Source organism: Rhamphochromis longiceps, linkage group LG7 (genome assembly GCF_057381845.1).
Source record: "Rhamphochromis longiceps isolate RC_006_pf linkage group LG7, R_longiceps_female_GT1.1, whole genome shotgun sequence".
In the NCBI taxonomy this organism is placed as follows: Eukaryota; Metazoa; Chordata; class Actinopteri; order Cichliformes; family Cichlidae; genus Rhamphochromis; species Rhamphochromis longiceps.
Window position 1 is genome coordinate 11,303,071 of NC_140563.1, and position 25,036 is coordinate 11,328,106.

The 25,036-nt window shown below is 41.7% G+C and overlaps 2 protein-coding genes across 9 annotated transcripts in view; both read left to right on the forward strand.

Annotated features, from left to right (window-relative positions):
* Window positions 1-4,026, forward strand: part of mef2aa (myocyte enhancer factor 2aa) — a 67,831-nt gene extending 63,805 nt beyond the window's left edge. For 7 of the 8 annotated variants that reach the window (XM_085412146.1, XM_085412149.1, XM_085412145.1 and 4 more), the window contains one exon: window positions 94-4,025. In XM_085412146.1, coding sequence (XP_085268272.1) covers window positions 94-430 — 337 coding nt within the window. In that variant the 3' untranslated portion in view covers window positions 431-4,025. Of the gene's footprint in view, window positions 1-93 lie in introns of all 8 variants that reach the window. The other variant, XM_085412152.1, reaches the window with a different exon arrangement.
* A 6,914-nt stretch (window positions 4,027-10,940) lies between these two features.
* mctp2a (multiple C2 domains, transmembrane 2a) overlaps window positions 10,941-25,036 on the forward strand; it is a 33,612-nt gene continuing 19,516 nt past the window's right edge. The window contains exons 1-17 of the mRNA XM_085412153.1: window positions 10,941-11,075; window positions 11,986-12,946; window positions 14,724-14,765; window positions 14,851-14,959; window positions 17,031-17,173; window positions 17,306-17,382; window positions 17,472-17,586; window positions 17,687-17,710; window positions 20,067-20,243; window positions 20,957-21,087; window positions 21,201-21,387; window positions 21,601-21,694; window positions 21,827-21,929; window positions 22,022-22,124; window positions 22,211-22,312; window positions 22,428-22,502; window positions 22,781-22,900. Of these exons, the coding sequence (XP_085268279.1) occupies window positions 11,999-12,946; window positions 14,724-14,765; window positions 14,851-14,959; window positions 17,031-17,173; window positions 17,306-17,382; window positions 17,472-17,586; window positions 17,687-17,710; window positions 20,067-20,243; window positions 20,957-21,087; window positions 21,201-21,387; window positions 21,601-21,694; window positions 21,827-21,929; window positions 22,022-22,124; window positions 22,211-22,312; window positions 22,428-22,502; window positions 22,781-22,900 (2,550 nt within the window). The 5' untranslated portion in view covers window positions 10,941-11,075; window positions 11,986-11,998. The remainder of the gene's footprint in view (window positions 11,076-11,985; window positions 12,947-14,723; window positions 14,766-14,850; window positions 14,960-17,030; window positions 17,174-17,305; window positions 17,383-17,471; window positions 17,587-17,686; window positions 17,711-20,066; window positions 20,244-20,956; window positions 21,088-21,200; window positions 21,388-21,600; window positions 21,695-21,826; window positions 21,930-22,021; window positions 22,125-22,210; window positions 22,313-22,427; window positions 22,503-22,780; window positions 22,901-25,036) is intronic.

The following is a 25,036-nucleotide window of genomic DNA, read 5'->3' on the forward strand; positions in this document are numbered from 1 at the left end:
CTACAGTCCTGGCTTTTCACATTATTTCAGTTCATATTTGTTCGCTCGTTGTTTTTGACCAAGAACAAAATGTCTCGCTTATCTTTGCTGCAGTGGCGGAGGTCACCTACCTCAGGGTTCCAACCTATCTATCAGCACCAGCCAGAGCATAAACATCAAGTCTGAGCCTATCTCACCGCCACGGGAGCGCGTCACCCCGTCTGGGTTCCCCTCACAGCAGCCGCAGCAAGGGTCCAGCCGACAGGAAGTTCTGGGACGTTCACCTGCCGACAGCCTCAGCTCGTCTTGTAGCTCATATGATGGCAGTGATCGCGAGGACCACCGGCCAGACTTCCACTCCCCGCTGGGGCTGGGCAGACCCCCTGCTGGCTCGGAGGACAGGGAGAGCCCATCGGTCAAGCGCTTGCGCATGGACACATGGGTGACATAAAGAGCTCTGATCAAGCCTCCAGTCACCAGCCGGTCAGAGAGAGAGGGAGGGGTTAGACATGGAGATAAAAGAGAGAGAAAGAGGGAAAAAGAGAGAGTGAGGGAAAGAGAGAGAAAGAGAGAGAGAGAGAGAGAGAGCAAGGGTCCTTACAGCTATCATTGTCATGCTATTATTCAACTCCACTTCAGTTTGTATGACTGAGATGTAATGTAATAAGACGTGTCAGGACATATCTAAAGTTAATTCTCAGACTGATAAAATAAGATTAAAAACTCAGCTAGGTGGACTGAATTATATGCACAAACAGGTGGTATCAGGTACTTGGTGCAATTCAGGAGACGCTGCAGAAGAAAGATGTTCAAAGAAAATCGTTAAACAATAGGCGGTAGATTACTTTAGTCACTGGTCTAGTCAGACACTTACATGTAGTTGCTGTTTTTGCTGTTGTGCTTGCAAGTTGCAAACAGTCAGAGAAAATTGTGTTGCTTTCAGGCTGAGGACCCGTGCATATGATATTTCACTGCAAGAACTGTCTTTAAAATCATGCTGTAATCACACAAGACCTTTATATTAAGTGGCCTCTCCTAATTTATTGACTGAGTGGATCAGGCGCGCATCAGTTTAAAGGACCAGTGTGTGGGATTTGGTAGAATTTAGCTGCGATGGTGTGTGTTGCAAATTGATCCCTCACTTTTCCCCTTCCGAGGCCGCCAATGTAGAAACGTGAAAGGTTTGTCCACGTTTGTCCTACATGATCGACTCCGTGGAAGAAAATACTGCTCTAATTATAAGCCACACATCCCCCCCTTCAAAACGTAAAAAACAAATTCAATTGCAATTGACTACACACTAATTCAAACATGTTTGTGAATGCTGTAATATACGCCTGCCGTTGGATACTCAAACATCCAGCACACTGGTCCTTTTTATCGAAGTTACACAGATATTTTGATCCTACAGTAAATCGTTGCAACAGTTGAGACTACTTTAGCGAATACGTGAAACATAAATGTCGGGGGTAAAAATGAGATAGGAGCAGAATCTATTGCAATAATGACAATAACTATTCATTTTATAATTTAAAAGATTAGGGTATGTAAATGTGCAATTAAGATAATGCCCAGTTGAGCTGGTGAGAAAGTCAGCATGTTCACGTTTGTGTAACAGTTCATCAGTAATATAAGCCAAAGCTGTTCTTTTGTGTTGTTTTGTACAGTTGCATTGATTTCTCCTAACAACTCACTCAAACGCACCGTTTCTTTCATCACAGTTCTTATTTGTTATTGTGCTTTTAATATAGTTTAAAGTCATGTAAACCAGATCTTGAATCGATATCGAAAGCCATGAACATTTGCTGTTCTGTTTGTGTAATTGATCATTTGAGCCAAACGTCGTCTTTTGTTGTGTAAATAGCGACTTTAATATATATTACCAGGGTGTGAGTACATGCTGAATGTACTGTATGATCACCGTTTTCAAGGAAAGTATATTTTTGTGGTTTACAGCCAAGTTTACAAGAGTACACCCTTAAAGAAAAAGGAAAAAAAAGTAGATCATTCACTGGTCAATATTTACTATTATGTTAGTCTCTTTGAAAATGAACCGCCAACATAAAACTCCCATGTGTTTAGTTCCAGATGGCTAATTTGTTTTGTCTCTCTTTTTAGTGGTTTAGTGGTGATTGTTTGTCCTGATGACATTGTAATAACAATGCTGTGAGGTTGAAGTTCCACTATTTTCATATTTCTTAAGGATAATCACAAGGCTAGGGGAAATAGGGTTTCTTCTCACCTATTGTGCTGGCCTGTGTTAGCAGCTGCTGAATACACTGCCACCATTCAAGTCCAAGGTCCAAGCCCCTCACTGAGGAATAATCTATTGTTAATGCGTGTAGCTCGACTGAAAGACACGTCATCTCTCAAGCCATTTCCGCTATCGTGCTATTGGTTCATGCAATTAAAGGAAGACACATGGACATGGCAGAAGTGGCTGCTGACCTTCGTACAAAACCAGTCATGCCTGTTCCCACGTGTAGTTGTAAATATGTAAGTCTGCTTGAACTGTCCGTCACAATTGTGTGCAAAAACACCCATGTGTGTCATGAATTGGCTACGCAAACTTCATCTTATCTCCATTTCCCGTTTGAGTAGTGCAGCCTGAGGAACAGTGAAAATCTGAAGCTGTTGAGGTCATGTAAAGACAGGAGATGGTGTTCAGGGGGAGGGGCTGTGACTTGTTTTCTTCTTCATCCTCACTGGAAAGGAATCATTCAGCAGCCAAATCATAATAAAACACACTGACTGACTTCAATCTCACTGCTGAAAGGCACACATTTGTATGAGAAGTTTGCTGTACAAGACGAGTGTTGCTGTGTCTTCGCCATGGCTTTTCTTGTGTGCGTTTCTTAGGTTTCTGACCTATGCTGCCCCCATCAACAGCTCCATGGTTGCTCACGTCTGTAATGATCTATGCAGTTAACCCCGATTCACATTAAACATACAGAATATGATGTCATTACAGGTCACGTTTAGTCTGCGGTGCATTAGGAAGACGAGTGTTAAAGACTGTTAGCCTCCTAAAGTGCCACAGAAGGAAGTTGCTGGAGTACAAGTTAGGTCTAATACATTTCATTAAATTATTTATTTGGATACCCTATGTCAATTTCCACATACTCACATGGTGTATAGTAATCCATAGTGTAATGTAGTTTTAACACAGCTGGTGAGAATAGCAATAATAAAAGACTACAACGAAAACCATCTGCCTGTCTGGGCAGCATCACCTCGAAGTTGAGCACATATTTTAGCACTCGATAACATATCAGGGAATTTTGTAGTTGCTCTATCTATATGCACAGTTAGGAAAATGCCTTATCCCAAAGAGAAATGACACCGCTTTTACTTTCCCTCAGTAAAACAAAGACAATGCAGATTTCAAGCAAACATGACCAGACCTGCCTCGTCTCAGATAGGACACACGCAAGAAAACGCACGGCGAATGCACTGCGATACACTTTGCTCTTTTGGTCTCTGTCCAAGTTGTGCACAACTGATGAATGTGAAAGGAAAGGGTAATCAATGAACCTCTGTCGAGGACTTTCTTCACTTTGCTGTGCAAGAGTACACTGCTTTGCTTCACTGCTTTTATAAACAGAACTACGTGTTTGGTAAGTGTTTGTAGTTGATAGTTCACTTAACTAAAGAAGCTGTTTTCGGTTTGAATGCTCAGACCGTTTGGCGGCACAAGCTGGACTTTGTTGCCAATAATGACATTATTTGTTTCAGAATCAAAATAGATTTGAAGTTAATCTACATTTTATTTCCCTTGAATGTGTTCCTTTATTTTCAGCATAAATATTCAAGTGAACTTTTTATTAAACAATTAAGATACTATGCTAGATGTTGTACAAAATTTGTATTCTTCACAAAAGTACAAAATATTGGCTTTTAATGTGTAATTTAGGTTATCTCTCTTATTCTGTATAAAATGAAGTAAACAACTCTTTCATAGAATTTGTTCTCCTGTGAAGTCCCAAACAGTAGAAACTGTCAACTTTATTAAACACCTCAGTGTATGCTCAGTCTGATCTCACTGTCTATTTATCTTTGAATTATGCAAAGACTTTTTTTCCCCTCGTCTCTTATATCGGTGTACTATATTTATTTGGTTCACTGGGCCCACTGCCATTGTCAATTAGATGCAAGCTGAACAGGCAGCACATTGCGTCTAAAAACTTGAAAAAACCCAGAATTTATATAAGAAATGTTAAATTTCCAGTTTGTGTATTTTAAAATCATATTAATTTCCAATGAAAAAGTAGGACTACTGCACTGGAAAAAAACCCAAATAACTGTCCATTGAATCCAATCATGTGTGATCACATGTAATATTAAGTAATTTTCTGCCTATGCATTAACTTCTACATAGATTTTATTTTATATATTGTATATGATTTGGAAATTTGTATTTACTACAATGAAAATCTTCCATGTATTGCAATGAAGAATCTCTAAGTTTGTCAAGTTAATACAACAATATTATTGTTAGAACAGCTACAAATTATATATAGTAGAAACCATATTTTTTGCATTCAGCTGTTACAGGCACCAGTAGAGAACAGTGTATTTGCATGCTATTGCCTGCAGGAGGCACTGCAGTACAATGAATTAGTCAATAGTTTGCTGGGCCGTTACTAAAGCAGGGGAATGTACTGCAAAGGAAAACTAGTTTATTCCATCTCTCTTGATCTACTTTGACTAAAGCTTCTTATTAGTGGGCTCTATATTAATTTTATGTCTACTATACAAATGTGTATGTGGAAGATGGGAGATGACAGACGTTATGAGCCATCAATATATGAATATGAGGTTAAATGGACACACCAAAAAGTAAGGGAAAAATAAAATGTAAAAAAACAAAACAACACAAGTATAGGCTTTAACATGACAATGAGAAGGGGAAAAAAAACAACAAAAAACCATTTGGGGACTGAATCACTGATCACACCAAAAGTCAAAGTTAAAGTTGTCATATTTTTATATATTGAGACATTATTTGGAAAGTTCGATATTTTTAGTGTTGTTCCTTACCTTTTGAGGCTTTTTGAAAAAAGGAAAGTTCTACAGAATTTCAGTAGAATACTAAACACACCCCATGATTCAACAGCTTTTGCAACAAAAAGTCGAAGTAATTGCTTCCTTTGTGACTTTATCAGTCTCTCACATTGTTGTGGAGGAATTTTTCCCACTTTTCATTACAACATTTCAGTTTCAGTTGATTAAGGTTTGCAGTCATTCATTTATGCACACGTCTCTTAAACATTTCAATCAAATTGAGGTTTAGACTTTGACTGGACTATTGCAACACCTTGATTCTTCTTCTTCTTCTTTTTAGTTATTCTGTTATAGATTTGCTGGTGTGTATGTAATCGTCGCTCTATAGTTTCAGTTGTAGTTAAACTTTATCAGAGGAGTTCATGGTCAACTCAATGACTACAAGGTGCCCAGGTCCCATAGCTAAAAGATAATCATCACACCTCCACCACCATGATGCAAGGTTTATGCTGATATGCTGTGTTTGGATTCCATGGCTCTGTGCATCATGGCAAAACTGCTCTACTTTGGTCTTATCTGTTCAAAGGAAATCGTGTACAAAGTTTTGTGTTATGTTTGGATGCTATGCTAAGCTATGCTTCCAAACCAACGCGTATTTGTTCAGTCTTTTTCTAATTTCTGCCATGGACTGAGGCCTGTAGAGTCTGAGGCATAGTTCTCAGTTTTGTTTTGGTTTTTTTAATTTCTCTGAACATTGTATGGTCTTACTTTGGAGAGGATTTGCTGGGAAGACCATTCCGGAGAAGACCATGTTACTGTGTTAACATACCTGGATGCTTCAGACAGAAAACCAAACCCTCTGCTTTTGTAAAGGTTGTTGGTTCTCACTTAGCAGCTGAAACCTACCCTCTTAAATCCCATGGAAGCAGTAAGAGTTTTGTTTTTCACAGGACTACACAGTGTTTTTGCAATAGACTTTCATTCCTGACAGCAGGAAAATCACAGGTGGAGCTGATGACATTAATGACTCATGACTCAGTTCCAATCAATGTCCTAGTAAACCGTGACCCTGCAGCAACATACGTAATAGCAGGGCCTCCCATAAATGGAATGCAGACATCTTTAATACACCTATTCCTTTCTAGTCATGGCAAGTCAAAGTGTTTATTAGTGGGTGGGTCCATTTAGAGGACAACTCTGTATATTTTTACTATATTTTCATCTGCCACCTGCACTTGCTAGTTACTTACCAAATTGTAAACAAACCGATTCTTCTATTGCACTTTACTACTTGAGCACCTTAAACAACATGCCCCATTCACTCATTCATTTTCTACACTTTTTTTTTTAACATCTAAGTGATTTCTAGCTAACATTCGCACACATTAGTTTGGATGAACACATCAGGAGCAACACAGGCCTCAGTATCTCCAATCTCAAATTGGAAGGTCATCTTCTAATCCCCTCGATTAGCGGATGACCTGCTCTACCTCCTGAGCCACAGGTCAGCACAGGCTTGAAAATAATTACCTCTCCTACAACAGATTAAATAGTTACAGTTTTAACCCATTTGGCCACTGACAATGTTTAAATCTTAAGCTCAAACCCTGGTAAGAACTATTTCTTTACTTTTACTTTCATCACTTTGAATGCAGTTTGTGTGTGTGTGTGTGTGTGTGTGTGTGTGTGTGTGTGTGTGTGTGTGTGTGTGTGTGTGTGTGTGTGTGTGTGTGTAAAGGATTACTTACAGAGAGGCATTGTCAAACAAGTAAAAAATCCTGAAAGGTCATTTCCCCATGGCAAACTATCAAACTGTCCACTCAGTGTTACATATTAGTTTGTTAACACTGTCCAGCTGCACAGTTCTAACATTAGCATTTTATTGCCCAGGTATTGACTAAGGTACCATTATTAAGGTAAGAAAAAAAAAACATGCAGGTAATTGTTACAACCTGTATCAGCGAAAGACAGATTATGATTTTATTTTACACTTTGAATCTTGAGGTTTTTGCACACATTCTCCGTGTGATTCCTTGATTTCTTAAACAGGCAGCTGGAGTCTGATGGTTGGGAAAGGTTGGGTCACATTTCACTGCGTGTTATATTTGTATAACTATGTACGTGACAAATAAAAGGATCTTGAATCTTGAAGCAGTGGGAACAGTTCAGTGCATCAAATATCCATCAGAGTATAGTTCAGAATCATAGATGTTAGGCTGAGCAATTACTGCTCGAAGTATAGAACCGACTTTTGTCCGCTGGTTTATTTTAAATGTGCTGGCCAAAATTTTCTCTCTGAATTAAAGTCGACTTTCTCTAGAAAACTCTGCTTTTTCACATCTTGTGTAGGCAGGGTCTCATCATCCATTTATGTACAGAACTGTTATTACAGTGTAATCTCTAATCAGATGCTGAGATTACCTGAGAGGGAAACAACAAAATCCTGCACTTCCTTAAGCGCATGTAAACATGGGTGTAGTTAAAGTTTGAGTGGGGAAGGTGGGATGTGTGTGCATTTGGGGTGTGGGTCATAGACTCTACAATCTAACCACTGTAGAAAATCTGAGGCATTATACTGTTATATGTCACACATTTAAATATTCATTTCCATAAAATCATTAAGGTAGAATGGAAAACTGAATCAGGTTGTCAGTTATCAGGGGAATGAGTCTGAAAAATGCATACTTGTTAAATTAATTGTTGAATACATGGTCAAACAGTGGTCACAGACACCATAAACATTGGACAGCATCAACACCTTTTGGACTAATCCTTAGTGTTAGTGTTGGAGGGGTCATTTATCAGCTAAGCTATCTAGACTGGTTAACAAGTTTCATTAATAAACTGTGTGGGTTCAACAGAGACACAATCATCAAATCTGAAGCAAAGGATTGTCTGCACCACACGGCAACTCAAAACATTACTCAGCTAGTCCTTTAAAAATGCTGCGCAAGATTAGAACAACATGCATTAAAACACTCACTTCATAGCGGAGGTGAGGCCTAATGAGACTAGAAGGCCACCTGCCATTCAATATGGCCACACCCTTAACTCATTTATGCAAAATGTACTCATTCAGAGTTGTTATGAAGGGATAAACTAGACTCCATCTCTTTTCCTTTTTTGTACCAGGTTAAATCCCTTGTGGAAAGAGCCACAAGTGGCACCTAGAGGAACTACAGTTTTTGGCACTTTATTCCTGGACTCCATTTTTCTCCATGTTTGAAACTTGGTTAAGGTGCTATCATATTTAATTAGTCAAAGACATTCATTAAAAAATAAATAAATAAACAAACAAAAATGTAGTTTATTCCAATGTGAAGTAAAAACGAATGAGTTTGTGAATCTCAACATTGTTTTCGTGTTTTTTGTAATGCGTTTTTTAATTTAAAAATGAAGAGCATGCATGTATATCCTCATTATAAGAAGACCAGTAACTTAGCAATAAAAATAAAAATTAACTGACAATTTCAGTTTTATGATGAGGATTTTACTAATGAACAACACAGGTGAACCTGAAATAAATATTATTTTGCACCTTCAGCTAGGACATAATAAGGTCTGAGCAAAGTTCTGTTTTATTCTGACTTAACAGCGCTTAAAAGCTTCTTCTGGCGACTTTTTGGGAACTGGTGTTGTGATGTAAGCGTGGATATTCGTGTGATAGACTGGCGGCCTGCCCACCGCTCCCTGGAATTAGATAAGCGTTTGAGAAAATGGATGGATAAATTGAAATCAACTGAAAACTGCTAGATCATAGCTGGAGACCCAGGGATCATCCACGATCCATCCAGGTGATCCTTCACGCAAAATTTAGTCAGTCAGAAAAAGACGTTACTGTTAAAGCGGAAGAGCAATGTGCACACAGTGCAAGCGCTCGGTGTTCAGGGAGCAATCCGATAGGTGAGCATAACATTGTCTGCAAATGCCCAAGAAGCTGAACTTAAAAGGGGAATGCCCAGGATCAGGTAAGATTTACATTTTTTGGGCGCATTCTTGAAATTTGGCACACCGTGTTCAGGAAATCTTGCGCAGGAATATGGCCAAATCTTCTTGCCCTTTTTCCTCCATCAACTGTCAGTTGTAATAATGCAAAGGTGCAACCACTTTATTTGCAGCCAAACAGGCCTCATTTCATTCATTAACTCGACTCTGCAATCTCATGTTTAAAACATCTGTACTTTCTGCCACATATTCACTGTCTTTGGGACAACAGCTTTTGAAAATAGCCACAGTTATATAATTATTTTTAGATGATGGAGTTCCTCATTTTTCAAGCCAGCCAGTGATCATCATTGTGTCTGGCTGCTCTGCTGCTTTAGTGAAAAACGGCTCTATAAGTTGTGGCCTCCCTGGTATCTAGCTGAGCAAGATTGCCGTGCGGGCTCTTTTTGAGAAATTTTAAACAAATATCCTCATATGTGGTTCTCATTTGTCTTAGAAACAAAAATCAGGTTAAAAAAAAAATCTGGTAAATCTTTGTTTTTACATTCATCAGGTCCCAATCAGCCCAAATATCACAGAGAAATGAAAAATGCATGCCATGGAAGAATTCAGGTCTCAGGAGGTTAATGGTGTTGTGCACATTTTGAGCATATCTCGTAATCGAAGTAACTCTGGGCCAATTGTAATCCAGCTAAGAATCAGATTGTTAGCCTACCACTAGCAGCTAGGTCAATTATTGCCAATACATCTACTGTAATTTTACTTTACTTTATATCAATATAATATTGATACTCTTAAATACGAAGAAAAAGTTAAAACTACATTTATCAAACATACATCACGGATGTTTTAGGCCACTCAGTCCACAGGCTCACTCTTTAATGACTGTATTCAGTTTGTAGGCTTGCATGTGCATAACTCAGTAGATTTGTCCCCAAGTGCATGTTCTTGGCTCTCCTTCCTGAGACCAGCTGTGATTTAGGCTGGAAGATGTCCACTGTGCATGGGTAGAGTAACCAAGCAGGGTTTTGGGTTGTTTGAGTTGAGCGAGAAAGAGGGCGACAGGCCACCTGCCATAGGGGTTTGCCCTGTTCTGATGCCCAACCCTGCCTTTCAAGTGGAAGCCAAGTAGAGGGTCTTTCATGTGGGCCTGATCTCCTAAAGACATCAGCAAATATTGAACAAGACAGTCCAGACTCAAACACATCTGTTGTCATATAGTCTCAACTGTTAGGCTCAGACAAAGATAGAGAGAGAGAGAGAGAGAGAGAGAGAGAGAGAGAGGGGGAAAACCAGTGTGTCTGTTGCATTAGCTTCTATCTGTAGACAGAAAGCTATAGTTTATACTTTGCAAACACAAATGCTCCTTTTTAACTAGCTTAGGCTAAACCACGTTCTACTGTAAACAAATATGGGGGTGTACGAAAGTAATGGAGTTGAGTATGGTGAGGCAGCTACCGAGTGCCAGATCCTCCCTGACATTTCATATGCCTGTCATGTTGCAGAATCCATCAGCAGCATTTTTGGGACTGTTTTGGACACATAGGAAAGACAGTTGTATTGTATAATTAGGCTAGATTAAGGTATTAAGTATATTTTCAAATACTTGGGGCTATAATGGAACCCATATGAGAGAATGCAAGTCGTAAAACAGACAAATTGCCTCACAAATGCAAATAAACTGTCAAATATACAAATCAACACAGAGCAAGCTGGCATAACAGGCTGCTGTGCTGTGAGCAACTGTTTCATAGTTTCAACGCTGCCGTGTTGGTTTACTCTCTCGCTACGTTGTCTTAATTTACTCCATAATTCTTGTCAGATTTTTTTTTCTTAGCCCACATAAGTGGAGTCAAACTGTACTTTGTGTTGCTCCATCTATCACAGACAACTTGGGTAGGACTGAACAGTTGAAAGGCATTCACATAGTCATTGAAACTCGCCTTGTTTGACTGGTACGGCTAGTTTCACCTGCTGCTGCTCCTCCACCAATCACTTGTCTGGGATCCTACGTGATCTGTTGCCTTAAATACTTCGGCTCGTTGACCATAGTTGGGATAGCTAACTTGTCTGTTGGAATGATTTCATCTGCTCTGGGTGGGAACTAAATCAGTTTGTAGGTTTGACAACAAAGCTCAACTGAACAGGTATGTTCCAGTGTCTTCCTTTTCTAAATTAGACTGAGTGTCATTCAGGTTGCTGTATATCCAGCTATTTTTTTAAAATACAGATTTGTTAATTTTTTTATGTCAGCATTATTGGTAAGATTGTTTTTGTTGTAATATGTTTTTTTTGTGTTGAATCAAGGTGAAAGGCAGAAAAGTGGCACATTAAATCACACTAAACATTCGTCCCAATGTGGTTTGTGTATGTTGATAAAATCTTAGCCATAATGCTGCCAACCTACTACCTACCTCCTTGATATGTCACAAACCTCCATATAAATTCAATTTCTTCTTTATAAAATTTGACTCAAGCTTAAACGTCACACAGGAAATATAAATCACATTAGGAAGATGAGTAAGGGGCTGGGCTGCACAGTCTGCCACATTACCTTCAGTGTGTCTTGGCACTAATTCTACCAGTTTTTTTTTTTTTTTTTTTTTAAACCTACTGGTGAGATGAAAATCCTTCCCCCAAAATATAATTCGCTGTTCTAATTATAGTGGTAGAGTTGGATGTTGGACACTAAAATGTCCTAGAGCTGTTCAGCAGAGTTGGGATCTGGTTCCTGTGAAGCCCATGGCATATAATTTCCAAAATGTTCATGCTGATTAAAGCGTTAGCTACCCCCCATGCCTTAGGTATGGGGGGCATTGTTACACTGCAACTTTTCATGTCAGCAAAATATTCTTACAGCATAACAGAAACATTGCAGGGGTTAAAGTTTCAGCCTTTTCCTTTTAACTCATTGCCCAAGTCGATCTTTTTCACTGACTGTCTCCAGTATGTTCACATCAGCTGATCTCCATGAAGCTTCTATGTAAATTATGTGCATTAGACCTCTAAAAATGCACAGCAAATTAACTCACTGTTGTTGATTATTTTAATCTAAAGGGTAGCCCTCAAGATGGAGAACAAGAAAAAGAATTTAGCGGAGAGATTCCGTCTGAAACCCAAGTTTCCCATCTTAAAGAAGCCCGCCAAGAAGCCACTGGCCAAGCAGGGTAGGAATCTGGCCAATCGACGAAGTATCTCTGTACCCGACCTAACAATGGTGCCAGGTGAAGCATCTACCGAGGATGCTTCGCTGTCTTCTGCTGCTTTTGGCATCTCTCCTGGTCTGAGTGATACTGATTCTATTGCAAGTTCAGAGTTTGCAGACAAACTAAGTGATCCAATCCCAGAAATCAGAACCAGATTTCTTCAGCCTGATCACTCAAATCCAGCTCTGAATAGATTAAGCACACCCCCGGGGACCCTGGGCATTTATGAAGAAATGGATGATTTTGGTTTAGAGAACAAAACGAACCCAGTTGTAAATGAGTTATATGCTAAAATAGACAAAAAAGGCAAAGGGGCCTTATCAAAATTCCCTTTTGAACCAGCTCCTACAGGAAAGAAAATGTCTAACAGTGGACAAGATCCCATACCAAGACCAGACCTTCCAGAGAGAAGTGAAGAAGTCTCAGAAAAGGGGTCTAGAGAAAGTCTTGCTGCTGCAGCGCTGTTTAGAGCACAATCAATGGGAGAGCAAATAAACCCTTATAGAGAAAAACAGAACTCATCAGTTGAGCCGAAAAAGACATCATCTGAAAAAGGGACTCCACCAACAAAAAGACAAAATGCTCGTATAGATAAGCTGATGTTGGACTCTATGGGCAGACCTTTGGAAAGTGGAGATGGCAACTCTCTGAACTCAGCATGTGGCACTCCCAGTGAAGAGAAAGCCAACATGCCTTGGGTGAGAGATGTGGAAGAACAAGACAGAGAACCCTCTCCTCCCCTGCCGATAAACGAGTTCATAGATGAGAATCTCCTCGATGAAACCCCGGCAGATGAGGAGGATGAGGAAGAGGTCAGTATTATTTTTATTATTATATATTTCGGCACATGTATAGTCAGTGGATCCTAGTGATTTCCGTTTACTGTGACAACTGACATCAATTCCAACTGATTGATATATATATAAAAAAAAAAAAAACACCCAGCACGCCCATGCGGGCGGTTTATCCTTCAAGCTCGGGTCCTCTACCAGAGGCCTGGGAGCTTGAGGGTCCTGCGCAGTATCTTAGCTGTTCCCAGGACTGCGCTCTTCTGGACAGAGATCTCCGATGTTGTTCCCGGGATCTGCTGGAGCCACTTGCCTAGCTTGGGAGTCACCGCACCTAGTGCTCCGATTACCACGGGGACCACCGTTACCTTCACCCTCCACATCCTCTCGAGCTCTTCTCTGAGCCCTTGGTATTTCTCCAGCTTCTCGTGTTCCTTCTTCCTGATATTGCTGTCATTCGGAACCGCTACATCGATCACTACGGCCGTCTTCTTCTGTTTGTCTACCACCACTATGTCCGGTTGGTTAGCCACCACCATTTTGTCCGTCTGTATCTGGAAGTCCCACAGGATCTTAGCTCGGTCATTCTCCACCACCCTTGGGGGCATCTCCCATTTTGACCTCGGGACTTCCAGGTTATACTCGGCACAGATGTTCCTGTACACTATGCCGGCCACTTGGTTATGGCGTTCCATGTATGCCTTGCCTGCTAGCATCTTGCACCCTGCTGTTATGTGCTGGATTGTCTCTGGGGCATCTTTACACAGCCTGCACCTGGGGTCTTGCCTGGTGTGATAGACCCCAGCCTCTATGGATCTTGTGCTCAGAGCTTGTTCTTGTGCTGCCATGATTAGTGCCTCTGTGCTGTCTTTCAGTCCAGCTTTGTCCAGCCACTGGTAGGATTTCTGGATATCAGCCACCTCCTCTATCTGCCGGTGGTACATACCGTGCAGGGGCCTGTCCTTCCGTATCTATCCTTCCAATATATATATATATATATATATATATATACAGGTTATCTCATCAAAGTGAACCTCAACTGTCACGAGAAGTTGCTTAAGAAAATAGTTGCGGTAAATGTAACATGAAGTAACAGCACAAAAACTGCCAGGATCACTGGACACATTTACTTGAACCTTTCCATGCTTTCATTTAGCTTTCAAATAGTGTGGCTTTGTTTTTCCACTCGCTTTTGCAAATGAAGCCAAATGTTGTAGTTACTGTATCCTCTAGTATGCAGTCATGAATGAAACCTTTTCTAAACCTGAGCCCAGACCTTTGGTTTTATTACATTTGATCTCTTGAGCTTTTAGGCAAATCACTCAACTGATGAAGCATCAAAAGCTGGTTGGTGTTCAAGCTAAAGTCCCTGTGTGGAGAGAAGCATCCGCTTTTGTTTAGATGTCTCTTAGATTAAAATAAAAAAAATGAAAACAAACCTCAAAAAAGAAAGATAAAAACCTGTGCTACCAGTTAGTCACACAATGTGCAAACAAGCCAAAAAAGAAAAAGCACAAAAGAGGTCAAGCAGAATTCACTTTCTCTTCAGATGCTACGTCTACAAAGCATCTACTGACTTTTTCACCCAAATGCAATAGGTTGTCATTAGCAAGACATTAATAGACACCTTTTTTGTAATAATGCAAACAACTGACTAAATAAATAATAGTAACGCTATTATGATTCCCTTGGAATGCTACACAAACCTAGATGGCTTGGCTGTCCTCGACTCAAATGATTGCGCAGTTTTATATTTTATAAAGTGTCACAACATTTTTAAAAATCTATTTTTTTTACACAGCTTGCCAGTGAATCAGCTGACTTCTTTGACGAAAATGCTTCAGTGAGTATCCACTGAGTTGTCTTCATTTTATTAAGCTAATCATCTGGTGTGGTAAATGCATACAAATATCAGTGATTCTCCGCAGGATGTTACAGGGGGGTGTGAGGATCGAGTACCTGCCCCATTCCAGAGGTATCTCTTGAAAATCAACCTGAAACGAGGAAAAAACCTGGTCATCAGAGACAAGCGCTCAGGTACGCCAAAAACCTACAGGTGATCCATAAAATAAGCTCTCGACCTTTAACAACCTGTAAAATTAAAAGATCTCATCTAGATCTTAGAAATTTGAATAAACTAACATCAAATCCTGTTCTTATAACAGCAATTTTTTAAAACAGTCTTGGTTGGATCCGTATCTATCAAAACGTTAGATCATAGATAGATCACATGTCCTGTATACAGTAAAACAATGCATTTCTTTATTTGTTGGCTCCTAGGGACAATCTGATAAAGTTTTACAGGCACGTGAAGTCCATATTGGTCTTGTCAGTCTTATTGTTACTGTGACAGGAATGTAAGGTGAGATATCCTTCAGTTCAGGTCAGTTCAGTTAAAGCTCCTATTTGCAGGTGAGACATCTCATGTGAAGTTATGCACGGACAAAGAAAAAACAAAACATTAGAAAAGTATGCAGTCAAACGAGTATGACAAGAGGCTGACGATACGATGAGACACTACTGGTATTGTGACGACTGTTTGCCTGTAGATTTTTAAAGTGGAAAAGTCATCCCTTACCTCCTAAAGTCAAAGCTGTCTACCACTGTAATTACTTTGGAGATGTCTTTTGGTTTGATAGTTTGATGTTTACTTCCTAAAGTGGCAGAGCCGTGCTTTGGTTACGTTACGAGTCACCGTGTGTAAAATCAGTTAGATATTTTGAAAGGTGGTCTCAAATCTTTGTGTGCTTAAATGACTGTTTCCCCCCATATCTGGCATTGATCTGTGAGAGGCAAAAAAATTTTCTTTCCCCTGAGGCCTAGGTCGGCATTTACTCTGGGAAAGCTACACCCTCACGTGGTCATAGGTTGAATTACAACATATGAGAAAACTGTGAAGGCTGATCAAGAATCCAAAATGAAAGCAACATTCTGGCTTTTATTTTAAGGTTAGAACAAATGTGTTCAAATTGGCCTCGTAGAAGGTCAATATTTTAAAGCTATGTTAATCTCATCAGTTTCCTTCTAACCAATTATAAACCTTGCTGTGTCTCCCATCACCTAACAGCTATATATGGTGGTGGTACTTGAAATGGTGCTGCTTTGTGGTACAAGGCTCTCCCAGCCATACTTCTAAGCTAGTTGAGACCTCACTTCCCCTGACAAGATGGCACAGTGATGATGCAATCCCCACACGCCCCCTATCTCTCCACTGTTTGCCCAACAGTCAACACAGTGCCAAGAGCTCACCAATGGCATACATTGTCATTACATATTCTAAAAGGACCCACATAACCAGCCCCTCCCCTCTCCCATTCCTTGGTTTTTGTTCTCCCCTTTTTTTCCCCCTATTAATTTCCATCGTCACCATTCTCAGTCCAGAGCTTTTCTCCTTGCTAGCTGCCACATTCTCCTCCTGTCAAGCTGCCTGGAGGTTTCCCTGTCACAGGCTGGCAGGGTGGAGCTGCTGTGGGTCCTGCCTGCCTTTGCGAGATGTTCATTTGGAGTGGGGAGCTGACAGGCCTGACAGCCCATCCCCACAGGGCCTTTGTCATGTGATTCAAGCCTCCCTGCAGGCTCTCTCAAGCACCCCTTTATTCCCCTATACAAATGAAGGCATGGGGCTGGCTTTCATTTTTTTGGCCAATCTGCATGCAATTGCAGAAACAAAGAAGTCCCTTACCCCCACCCCACTCACAGACAGACTTTCTTAACAAGCTTGGAGGATTAACACTGGTTGCTTCTAGATTTTGGTTTCTGGTAGCCTCATGCTGGCGAGTGTTTCTACCCTGTGACAATTAAACAGCTACATTCTTCTGTTTTTGCCATGTGTGGGGTGCACCTCCTCCATACATATTTCACTCTCTCACACGACGAGCATGTGGGGGGGGAGGAGGGAGTGTATACGAATGTGCGTTTTCATGCACAGTGTACACTAATAGAGCGACAAGCTGCTAACATCGTTTAGTTTCCATTTAGTATTTCCACTTCCTCTATATGCTGTCATGGAACCAGCTTGATGATTGATAATTTAACACATAAGATCGCTCCTCCACTTGTGTCACACGACACTCTCTTGCTGATTTGCCCTTTATTGTGTTTCATTTAGGTACCAGTGATCCTTATGTGAAGTTCAAAATTGAAGGAAAACAGTTCTATAAAAGCAAAGTGGTTTATAAAGACCTGAACCCTCGCTGGAACGAGTCCTTCTCCCACCCTCTCCGAGACAGAGAATATAACATAGAAGTTCGGGTAGGCGCTGCTTATATATGATTGCATTTTGCAAGGGACACTGGTCTTGTGCCAGACCGGACAATTTCAGTCTGAATGCAAGGCCAAGAGATGTTTAATTTAATACATGCCATACCTCTAATAATGTTGCAGGTCTATAATAAAAATCGGACCTCTGATGATTTCATGGGTTCCAGCTTTATTTCCCTGAGAGATCTTGAACTGCAAAAGTGAGTAATACTTTTACATTTTAGAGATTAGTTTATGCACAAGGGGTCTTCTCATTTTTAATCTTCATACCCTTCCTGTCTCCTCACAGAACCAATGAAATGGAGTTGCGTCTCGAAGATCCAAAAAGCAAAGAAGATGACATGGGAGTCATTATTGTTGATGTCTGCCTGATGTTCAGAGACGCCACCATCAAAAAAGGCCCGGTAGGAATATTTCAGACATTACAAGTGTTTGTGTGATGAAAATCTATATTCTTACCTGCTATTATGCACTCATTCATTGCAATTCTTCTCAATTTTATAGAGATTTGGACCCAAAAGAAATAAGGTATGGGTTTTTTAAATCTTCACATTTGCTTTTAATGCCATGATATTTTTTTAATTTCCTCATTAGCGCTTATGGTTAGGCTAATCTAACTCACTAGGGGGCAGTAGCTCACTACACAATGGTGCAACAAAGAACGAGGCATATGTTCAGGACTCAGGCTTTTGTGTGTAACCTTGTTATCAGCACAGCCTATTTCCTTTCTGCTTTATAGTTAACCTTTTTAGCAATGCATACTATATTCAGTCAGTGGAATCATTTTGTGTAAAGAAAGTATGGTACAATATTACATTCTGATCAAAATCAAAGTAATAGTATTCGCTGAATATGCTGTCATGAAAGAGCCTTTTGATGAGCATTATAGAGCAGTATTTGGTTTTGTGGTAAACAAAGTTCCGTCTCTTCTCAAGTGGTTTTCAATATATTGAAGCAGTAATTAGATTCAGAGTGAAATAGGAGGGTTGCTGTTTGGGACTCACACTGCAGCGATTGGGTTTATTTTCACACCTATGCTGTCACTACATCTGCCACTGTTCAGTCTCTTGATGGTCCAGTAGGCAGTCTCAATTTGAAATTAGATGACAAAGGAATGAATGCCATTTTCATACACATTGTAGGTTATCCACTACAGATGGTTAAATATACTCAAAGGGAGACAGAAATGTGTGGCGGGACTCTGCGCGCTGTTCTCCTGCCTAAATCACGGTGCTAATTTAACAATGTAACAATGCCATTTTTACCCCCCCCCCCCGCCATTTCATGGTTTTTTTTTTGACAAACGTACAATATCTTATTGCGTTTAACACCTATCCTGGAAGTGCTGAATACCCGGCTCTTGCAGCTCTACTCCCCCTCCGTCAGAACATCGTTTTCTCCCTCTGTGTTACCACGACAGAGACAGGGAATTGCAAGTGCCTGAGTAAAAGTCTGCTGTGTGACAGTGTTTCAAACAGGAGGGGGCGTATGGGAGAAGCGGAAGGGAAGGGGAGCGGGGGGGGCTTGGCTGTTGGAGGCATGTTGCCAGTGTGGGATGACTAAGATCGGCAAGGCTGATAATTCCCAGGCATAGCGGGCAATAACCCAGATGTTAGGATGTAATATCACAGCTGTGGATGGACAGTGCTGAGACACCAGCCAAATGGACCTGGGTCTGAGCTCATCATGCTTGTCCCCATGCTGTCCCACCATATGGAAGCAATCGCACAGCCCTTTTAAGACCAGGAATAGATTCTCTTTAGGGGCCACTTACAGTTAAGTGGAATTGTTTTATTGGCCGCTGAGATAGAAATGTGTCCAAGATAAACACTTGGGATGACTTGGCTGAGGCCTGTTTTATATCGCTCCTCCACTCCCTCTGTTCCTCTTCTTTTGAAGGGCCTGATATTTATAGGGCTGTGCCTGTGGTATTCCATGTTAATTCAGGTCCCCGAGATGTGCTTTGATCCCCTCCGGATTGGGTGGCAATGTGGGTTGCGACCCCGTAGCTATTGAGGAGGGGCCGGAGTGGCAGGGGAGTTGCAGTGGGGCTGTTTGAAGCGCCGTCGCCGGGGCAGCCGAAGGAGCCGGGCAATCAAAGAAGCGAGAGCAGATTACGCTCCTTCGCTTTAATTACAGTCAGCCCTACACAACCTCTGTGCTGTTTGTTTTTACAGCCCTGGCCTATCACCGCACAGCCTCACGGGAACTCTAACATGGAAACGTATCAAGGTCTCTTGTTCTCTCTCACACTTGCTCTGTGACACACGGCGGGAGAAGTGGATTATTTGCTGCTCTTGAAGGCTTATTGAAAGCACAGTACCCTGGTCAGTTTGATATCTTCACCTGAGCAGAAAAACACTCGTTACTTTGCTGGCTGAATTCAAAGTGGATACATTTGCTAACATGCAGTAAAACTCTGATGCTGGCTATACATGCTGCATGTATGCATAATTTGCTGATGAGAGAGAGAGAGAGCTGTGTGGTTTGCATCATTACTCACTGCTGCCTGCTGTCTCTGGTGCAGTATGCCAAGTGTCCTGCCTCCCCACACTCAGTCTGGGAGCCAGTGATGAGTGGGACTGTCACAGCCAGGGACATCTGGCTGCTCGCTGACGTCCCTCTCTTCCTCTCGTTCCAGGAGCCGCCATGGTGTGGCTCGCCTGTCAGTAGAGATGTGCTAATGTGCACCAACAGAGATGCACTGTATAATGTAAACCTTTGTCCTACTTTTGTGCACTCTGTGAACATGATGAGATGCCAGGCTGAAGCGGGAGCAGGTAAAAGGGAAGCGATCTCACAAAGCTTGCGCGCATGTTGCGTTGAGGAAAAAAAAAGAAAAGAGAAAAAGATCTAACTATCTGTGTGCATCTTTGCCCCGCAGCAGAACCAGGCCACGCCGGCTCAGCGCTCGGCTGAAACACAGAAGAATCAGCTGAGGAACCAGATGTGGACCGGGGTGCTCTGTATCACCTTGGTGGAGGGACAGGACATGCCGCAGTGTGGCCAGGGTGACATTTACGTCCGCTTTCGCCTCGGTGATCAGAAGTACAAGAGCAAGGTTGGACTGGTCTCATTAAAAGTCGCTCTCTTTTTGCAATTCTCCTACACTCCCTTTACTCGTGCTCCTCTGTCTTTTTAATGTCTGCTCTTTAGACTTTAACTTTCTTCCTAGGCCCACTCTCTTACTTCCCCGCTTTTCTCTCCCAGCAGGCGCCTGCCACTGACTCACCTCCACCTTGGCTCACTGGGCCATGGCAGAGGCAGCTCATTAGACTGGGCAAGGCTGCCACTCACTTCTAACTGTGCTTCGAGTGCCGGGCTTCATTGCCTTCATTTGCATACCCAGCATGCCCTGTTCATCTACCTGTACTTGTTGGCCTCCCCCCTGATGATTCCATGGTGCACTTGTCTCATGTTGTCGTGTCATTTCTTTGTAAACCTCTCTGCTTTCCTCTCTGCTTGTTTGTTTGTTGAACAAAGCTGATTCTAATTGGAAGCTGTCAGTGTTTACAATCCCACAGTGGCTACTGAGGTGTACACATACAAGCACACACAAATAGATACACATACGCGCAACATACCTCTCTTTCTCCTCTCCTGCCTCTTTCTGGTAGGACTGAGTGAAGACTTAATCCAGCCGTCATGCAGGAGCTGCTCAGTCTGATAATGCATTAAACCTGACATTGCGTCAAAGTGTTTGTGCGCGCTCGTGTATGTGTGTGTGTTTCTGTGTTACTGTATGTGCTGAAGCCGCATCTTTTCTGCCCTTAGAACCTTTGCATTCAGCCAAATCCCCAGTGGAGAGAGCAGTTTGACTTCAATCAGTTTGAAGATAACCAGGAACCTCTACAGGTGGAGATGTGCTCAAAGAGAGGGAGGAAGAGTGAAGAATCATGGGGGATGTGAGTATTCCCTGGTTCGTAAAGTTACATTTGCCCACACACTCGCTCACCCGAGGAACTCACACTCCTTACAAATTGTTTCAATTGAGCGAATCTCCTTTTTTGTGCGCCAGGCTTGAGGTTGACGTGTCGACACTTACGGTTAATGAGAAGCAACTCTACTCCTATATGCTGAACCCAGGAAAAGGCAGAGTGGTGTTTCTGATCACCCTGAGATCCGTCTGGGGGGTCTCCATCTCTGACATCGAAAATGCTACCTTGTCAAAACCTGATGAGAAAGACGAAGTGGTGGAGAAATTTGTACGTTTTTCCTTTTGTACCTGTATAATTTTAAAAAGAAAAACAGGACAATAGTAGTCATGCACATAACACCAACCGGTTCAGTAATGAGTTCAAGTTTGGGATGTAGATGGGATTGCTTAAGATGAATATATGATGTAATATATGTATAGCAGTATCACACTGAATAATTATGCCTTCTTTGTTTAACATTTTTCAATTTCATCTTTCCAGAGCTTAAAAAACTCGCACAACTGCATGAGAGATATTGGCATCCTTCAGGTTGGCGTAATCAGGGCAAATGATCTCCCTGCTACAGACATTAATGGTATTCAGCTACTCCAGATCATCTTTTTTTAATTTTCAGATTCATTTCTTAGATAAGAATAGAATAGCCCTTTATTGCGATTGAACATGTGCAATGAAATTGTGGATACATCACATTGTTGCTGTTTTGCAGGAAAAAGTAACGCCCTGTGCGTTATAGAGCTGGGGAACTCTAAACTTCAAACTCACACAGTCTATAAGAATGTAAATCCAGAGTGGAAAAAATCCTTTACATTGTAAGTAATACAAGTAGGGAAAAAGCAAATCTGTAGCAAATTTTTGGGATATATAATTTAATATTGATCACATTTGAATTACTCATTCGCAGCCCGATTAAGGACATCACCGATGTGGTCGAGTTGACAGTCTTTGATGAAAATGGAGACAAAGCCCCAAACTTTTTGGGGACGGTGGCCATTCCTTTACTTACTGTAAGTCTGCTGAGTTTATAAATATCTGTTTAAAAAAAGTAGCAAATCACTTTTATATGTACGTATGTATTTTGAATTTCCCAAAGGTTAAGAATGGCCAGGAGATAACTCTGTTACTGAAGAAAGAAAAACTGGGAAGTGCGTCTAAAGGAAGCATCACTCTGGTGCTGGAGGTTATCTACAACAAAGTAAAGATCAAATCAACTTGGTCAAAAATTGTTAATGTTGATAATAGCCTGTATTATATGTTGTGAAAAGTCTTAACGAACGGAAGCATTCGTTTGTTTTCTTTGTTTGCCTCAGGTGGGAGCTAGTGTCAAATCCTTCCAGCCCAAGGAGGCAAAATTAACAGAGGAAACCATCAAGTTCAACAAAAAGGTGATTTCGATTGGTTTTTGCAAGATTTTGCAAAAGAAACTAAAAGCTTACAATAAAGTCTCCCCCTCACAATGTCCTAAAAAAGTGGCCACTAAAAATCTACACATAGGTCGTAGTTCAGATTGTTCTACTCAACCTAATTAGTTTTATTGGGTTTGGCTTCAACGTGGCAAATAAGGGATTGTAAAGCCGATCCAAGCTCATTGCAAAGTCATAAACATTTTGTCCAGTATCAAAATGATACTAACTGGTGTTTTCTTCCAATTATTTCCCATTAGGTTCTTGCCCAGAGTATATATCGGGTCCGCAAAATCAGCACAGCAGTTCTGTCCACGTTACAGTACATTAAAAGCTGTTTTCAGTGGGAGAGCACGCAACGGAGTCTAATAGCCTTTCTGGTAAGTCATTGCCTCATGTTAATGAACTCTCTTTAAGCCTAGGGGCGAACAAGTTTTGTCCCATTTCACTGCAGCCCAGTTTTAACTCTTTCATTTTATGTGAATTAGATGTTGAAGAGATTCTTTGGTTTAGCCATTTTCTCTCCCTGCTGGACTTTTTCCCATGAAAAACAATGGCTGCCTTCTGTTTTTATCCCATGTGCAATGTGATGGATGTGATTTATCCTTTAAATCAAACCCCACTTGGCTTTCCTTCACTTCTGATGACATTAGAGTGTATTTGAAGGTGTGGGGTTTGGGCGTTTGTACATCTGACTTCTTAGCAAAGCCTCCTAACCCAGGGGATGGTGTAAGGAGGATCACAGTCTCAGCTTCCTTGGGTAGAGTAGTGACAGTCTGCCTCTGAGATTTGAACCTTGTTTAAATGTCTCTGTTTAGCTGTTTTTAATGAGGGTATGTGATCTTAGGTCCTAAGCTTAAATAATCTTAAAGCACCCAGTGAATCCCCTGCAGTACAGCACATGTAATGTCATGATTAAGAGTGCACACTTACCATGAAAGCCCTGCCAGCGCTGTGTCAGGGTGAGGAAGCGGTCACAGACAGGGTGTGTGAAGAACTCTCCTTTCACCGCCTTTCTTCTGTCTGCTCTGTCTCAGGATGACATGCAATTCATACCTGGTGTATTCTATAAGCCCTTCTCACTGATCCTGAGGTGCAAATCCCCGCAGGCAATGGCCAGGCTCAGTGTATCACAGCCTTTAGAACAGCAGGGCACATAGACAGGCAGACAGCGGACACACAGACAGGAAGGCAGAGAACAATGCAGCCAATTGTATAAGGAGAGTGGGAGGCAGGCTACTATCTGGGAAAGAAAGTTGGAGCACAGAAAGAGGAAGACAGTTCAGCGAGAGTGCGGGCGAGATAGCGAGAGACTTGGAGGCAGACGGGCAGGCATGGATACGGGCAGGAGAGCAGGAGGATAGGCAGGCTGACAGGTGACAGGTCAGCGGGATGGGGCCATCTTCTTCCACCTATAATTAGATCCTCCGCAGGCAATGGGAGTGCGAGGTGGTACACTCTAATCTTTCATTTCCACTTCTACTCCACCTGCTGTTTAAGAGTTCAGCAGATTTTAAAATTGAGGAAAGAGGCTCGCGCTCACTTTTCTCATGGTGACTGTCATTGTTACGGCAGTGTAGCCCCCCCACCCCGTCGTCAGCTGTGTATAATCTGTTCGCTGTCGGTGAAAATGATAATTCTTGCAATTCTTATCCTTTTATTTGAAACAACTGGCACGTTTTCAGACACTGATACCAGCGTGCAAAAAGCAGACAGTAACACACCAGTCAGAGTACGCCTGTGCCCGTGAAGAGGTGCGCTTCAAATAGTCTAAGTGTCGAAGGTCGACGGCGAGAGTTGCCCAAAGAGAGCGAAACTGCCATTGTTATTCATCACCCACTAATCAGCAGACTGAGAGTACAGCGAGTGAAAAGCTCTTTTTTTCCCCCCCTTTTCAGTGATTTATTATAGTTTCAACAGGCACAATGAAACATGCAAATCACAATACTGTAAATACTGCAACAGGAAAAAAAACTCCTTCTGCTACCGCCTCACTGTCAACGAGGCCAACCGCAAGGTCCTGACTGACTGTCATTACAAGCCTGGTGCCATGCCACCATCCTCGTCTCGTGCCCCTGCCCACTCCAAGGGCGCTCACCGTACAGTCACTTCTCCTCCTCCAAGTCATCGTTTCCAATTAAGTTACTGTTTGGAGCTGTCTAAAGCAGCATGCCACCATGTGCTTTAATGAAAGCAGCTCCCACTCCTATCTTTATATCTTTAGGCAGTGGTAATAAGGTAACTGATTCAGACATTGACAGATGGCCTCTGCTTGCCTCTCAGATGTGCATAATTATACCACTAGTGTCTGCTCTTTTCCACAGTGGCAGGCAGCGCAGGGCTTCTCAGGGTATAGCAGTTGGAAACACTGCAGCGGTGGGTCTAGCTATAATATACATTACAATACATTATTTATCATGCAGGCAGACCAGTCCTACCCTTTTACACTATATACATCCTGTAATGCATTACCACAGCTGTGGTTTTTACTGGGACTGCGGGATGCTCACGTAGTG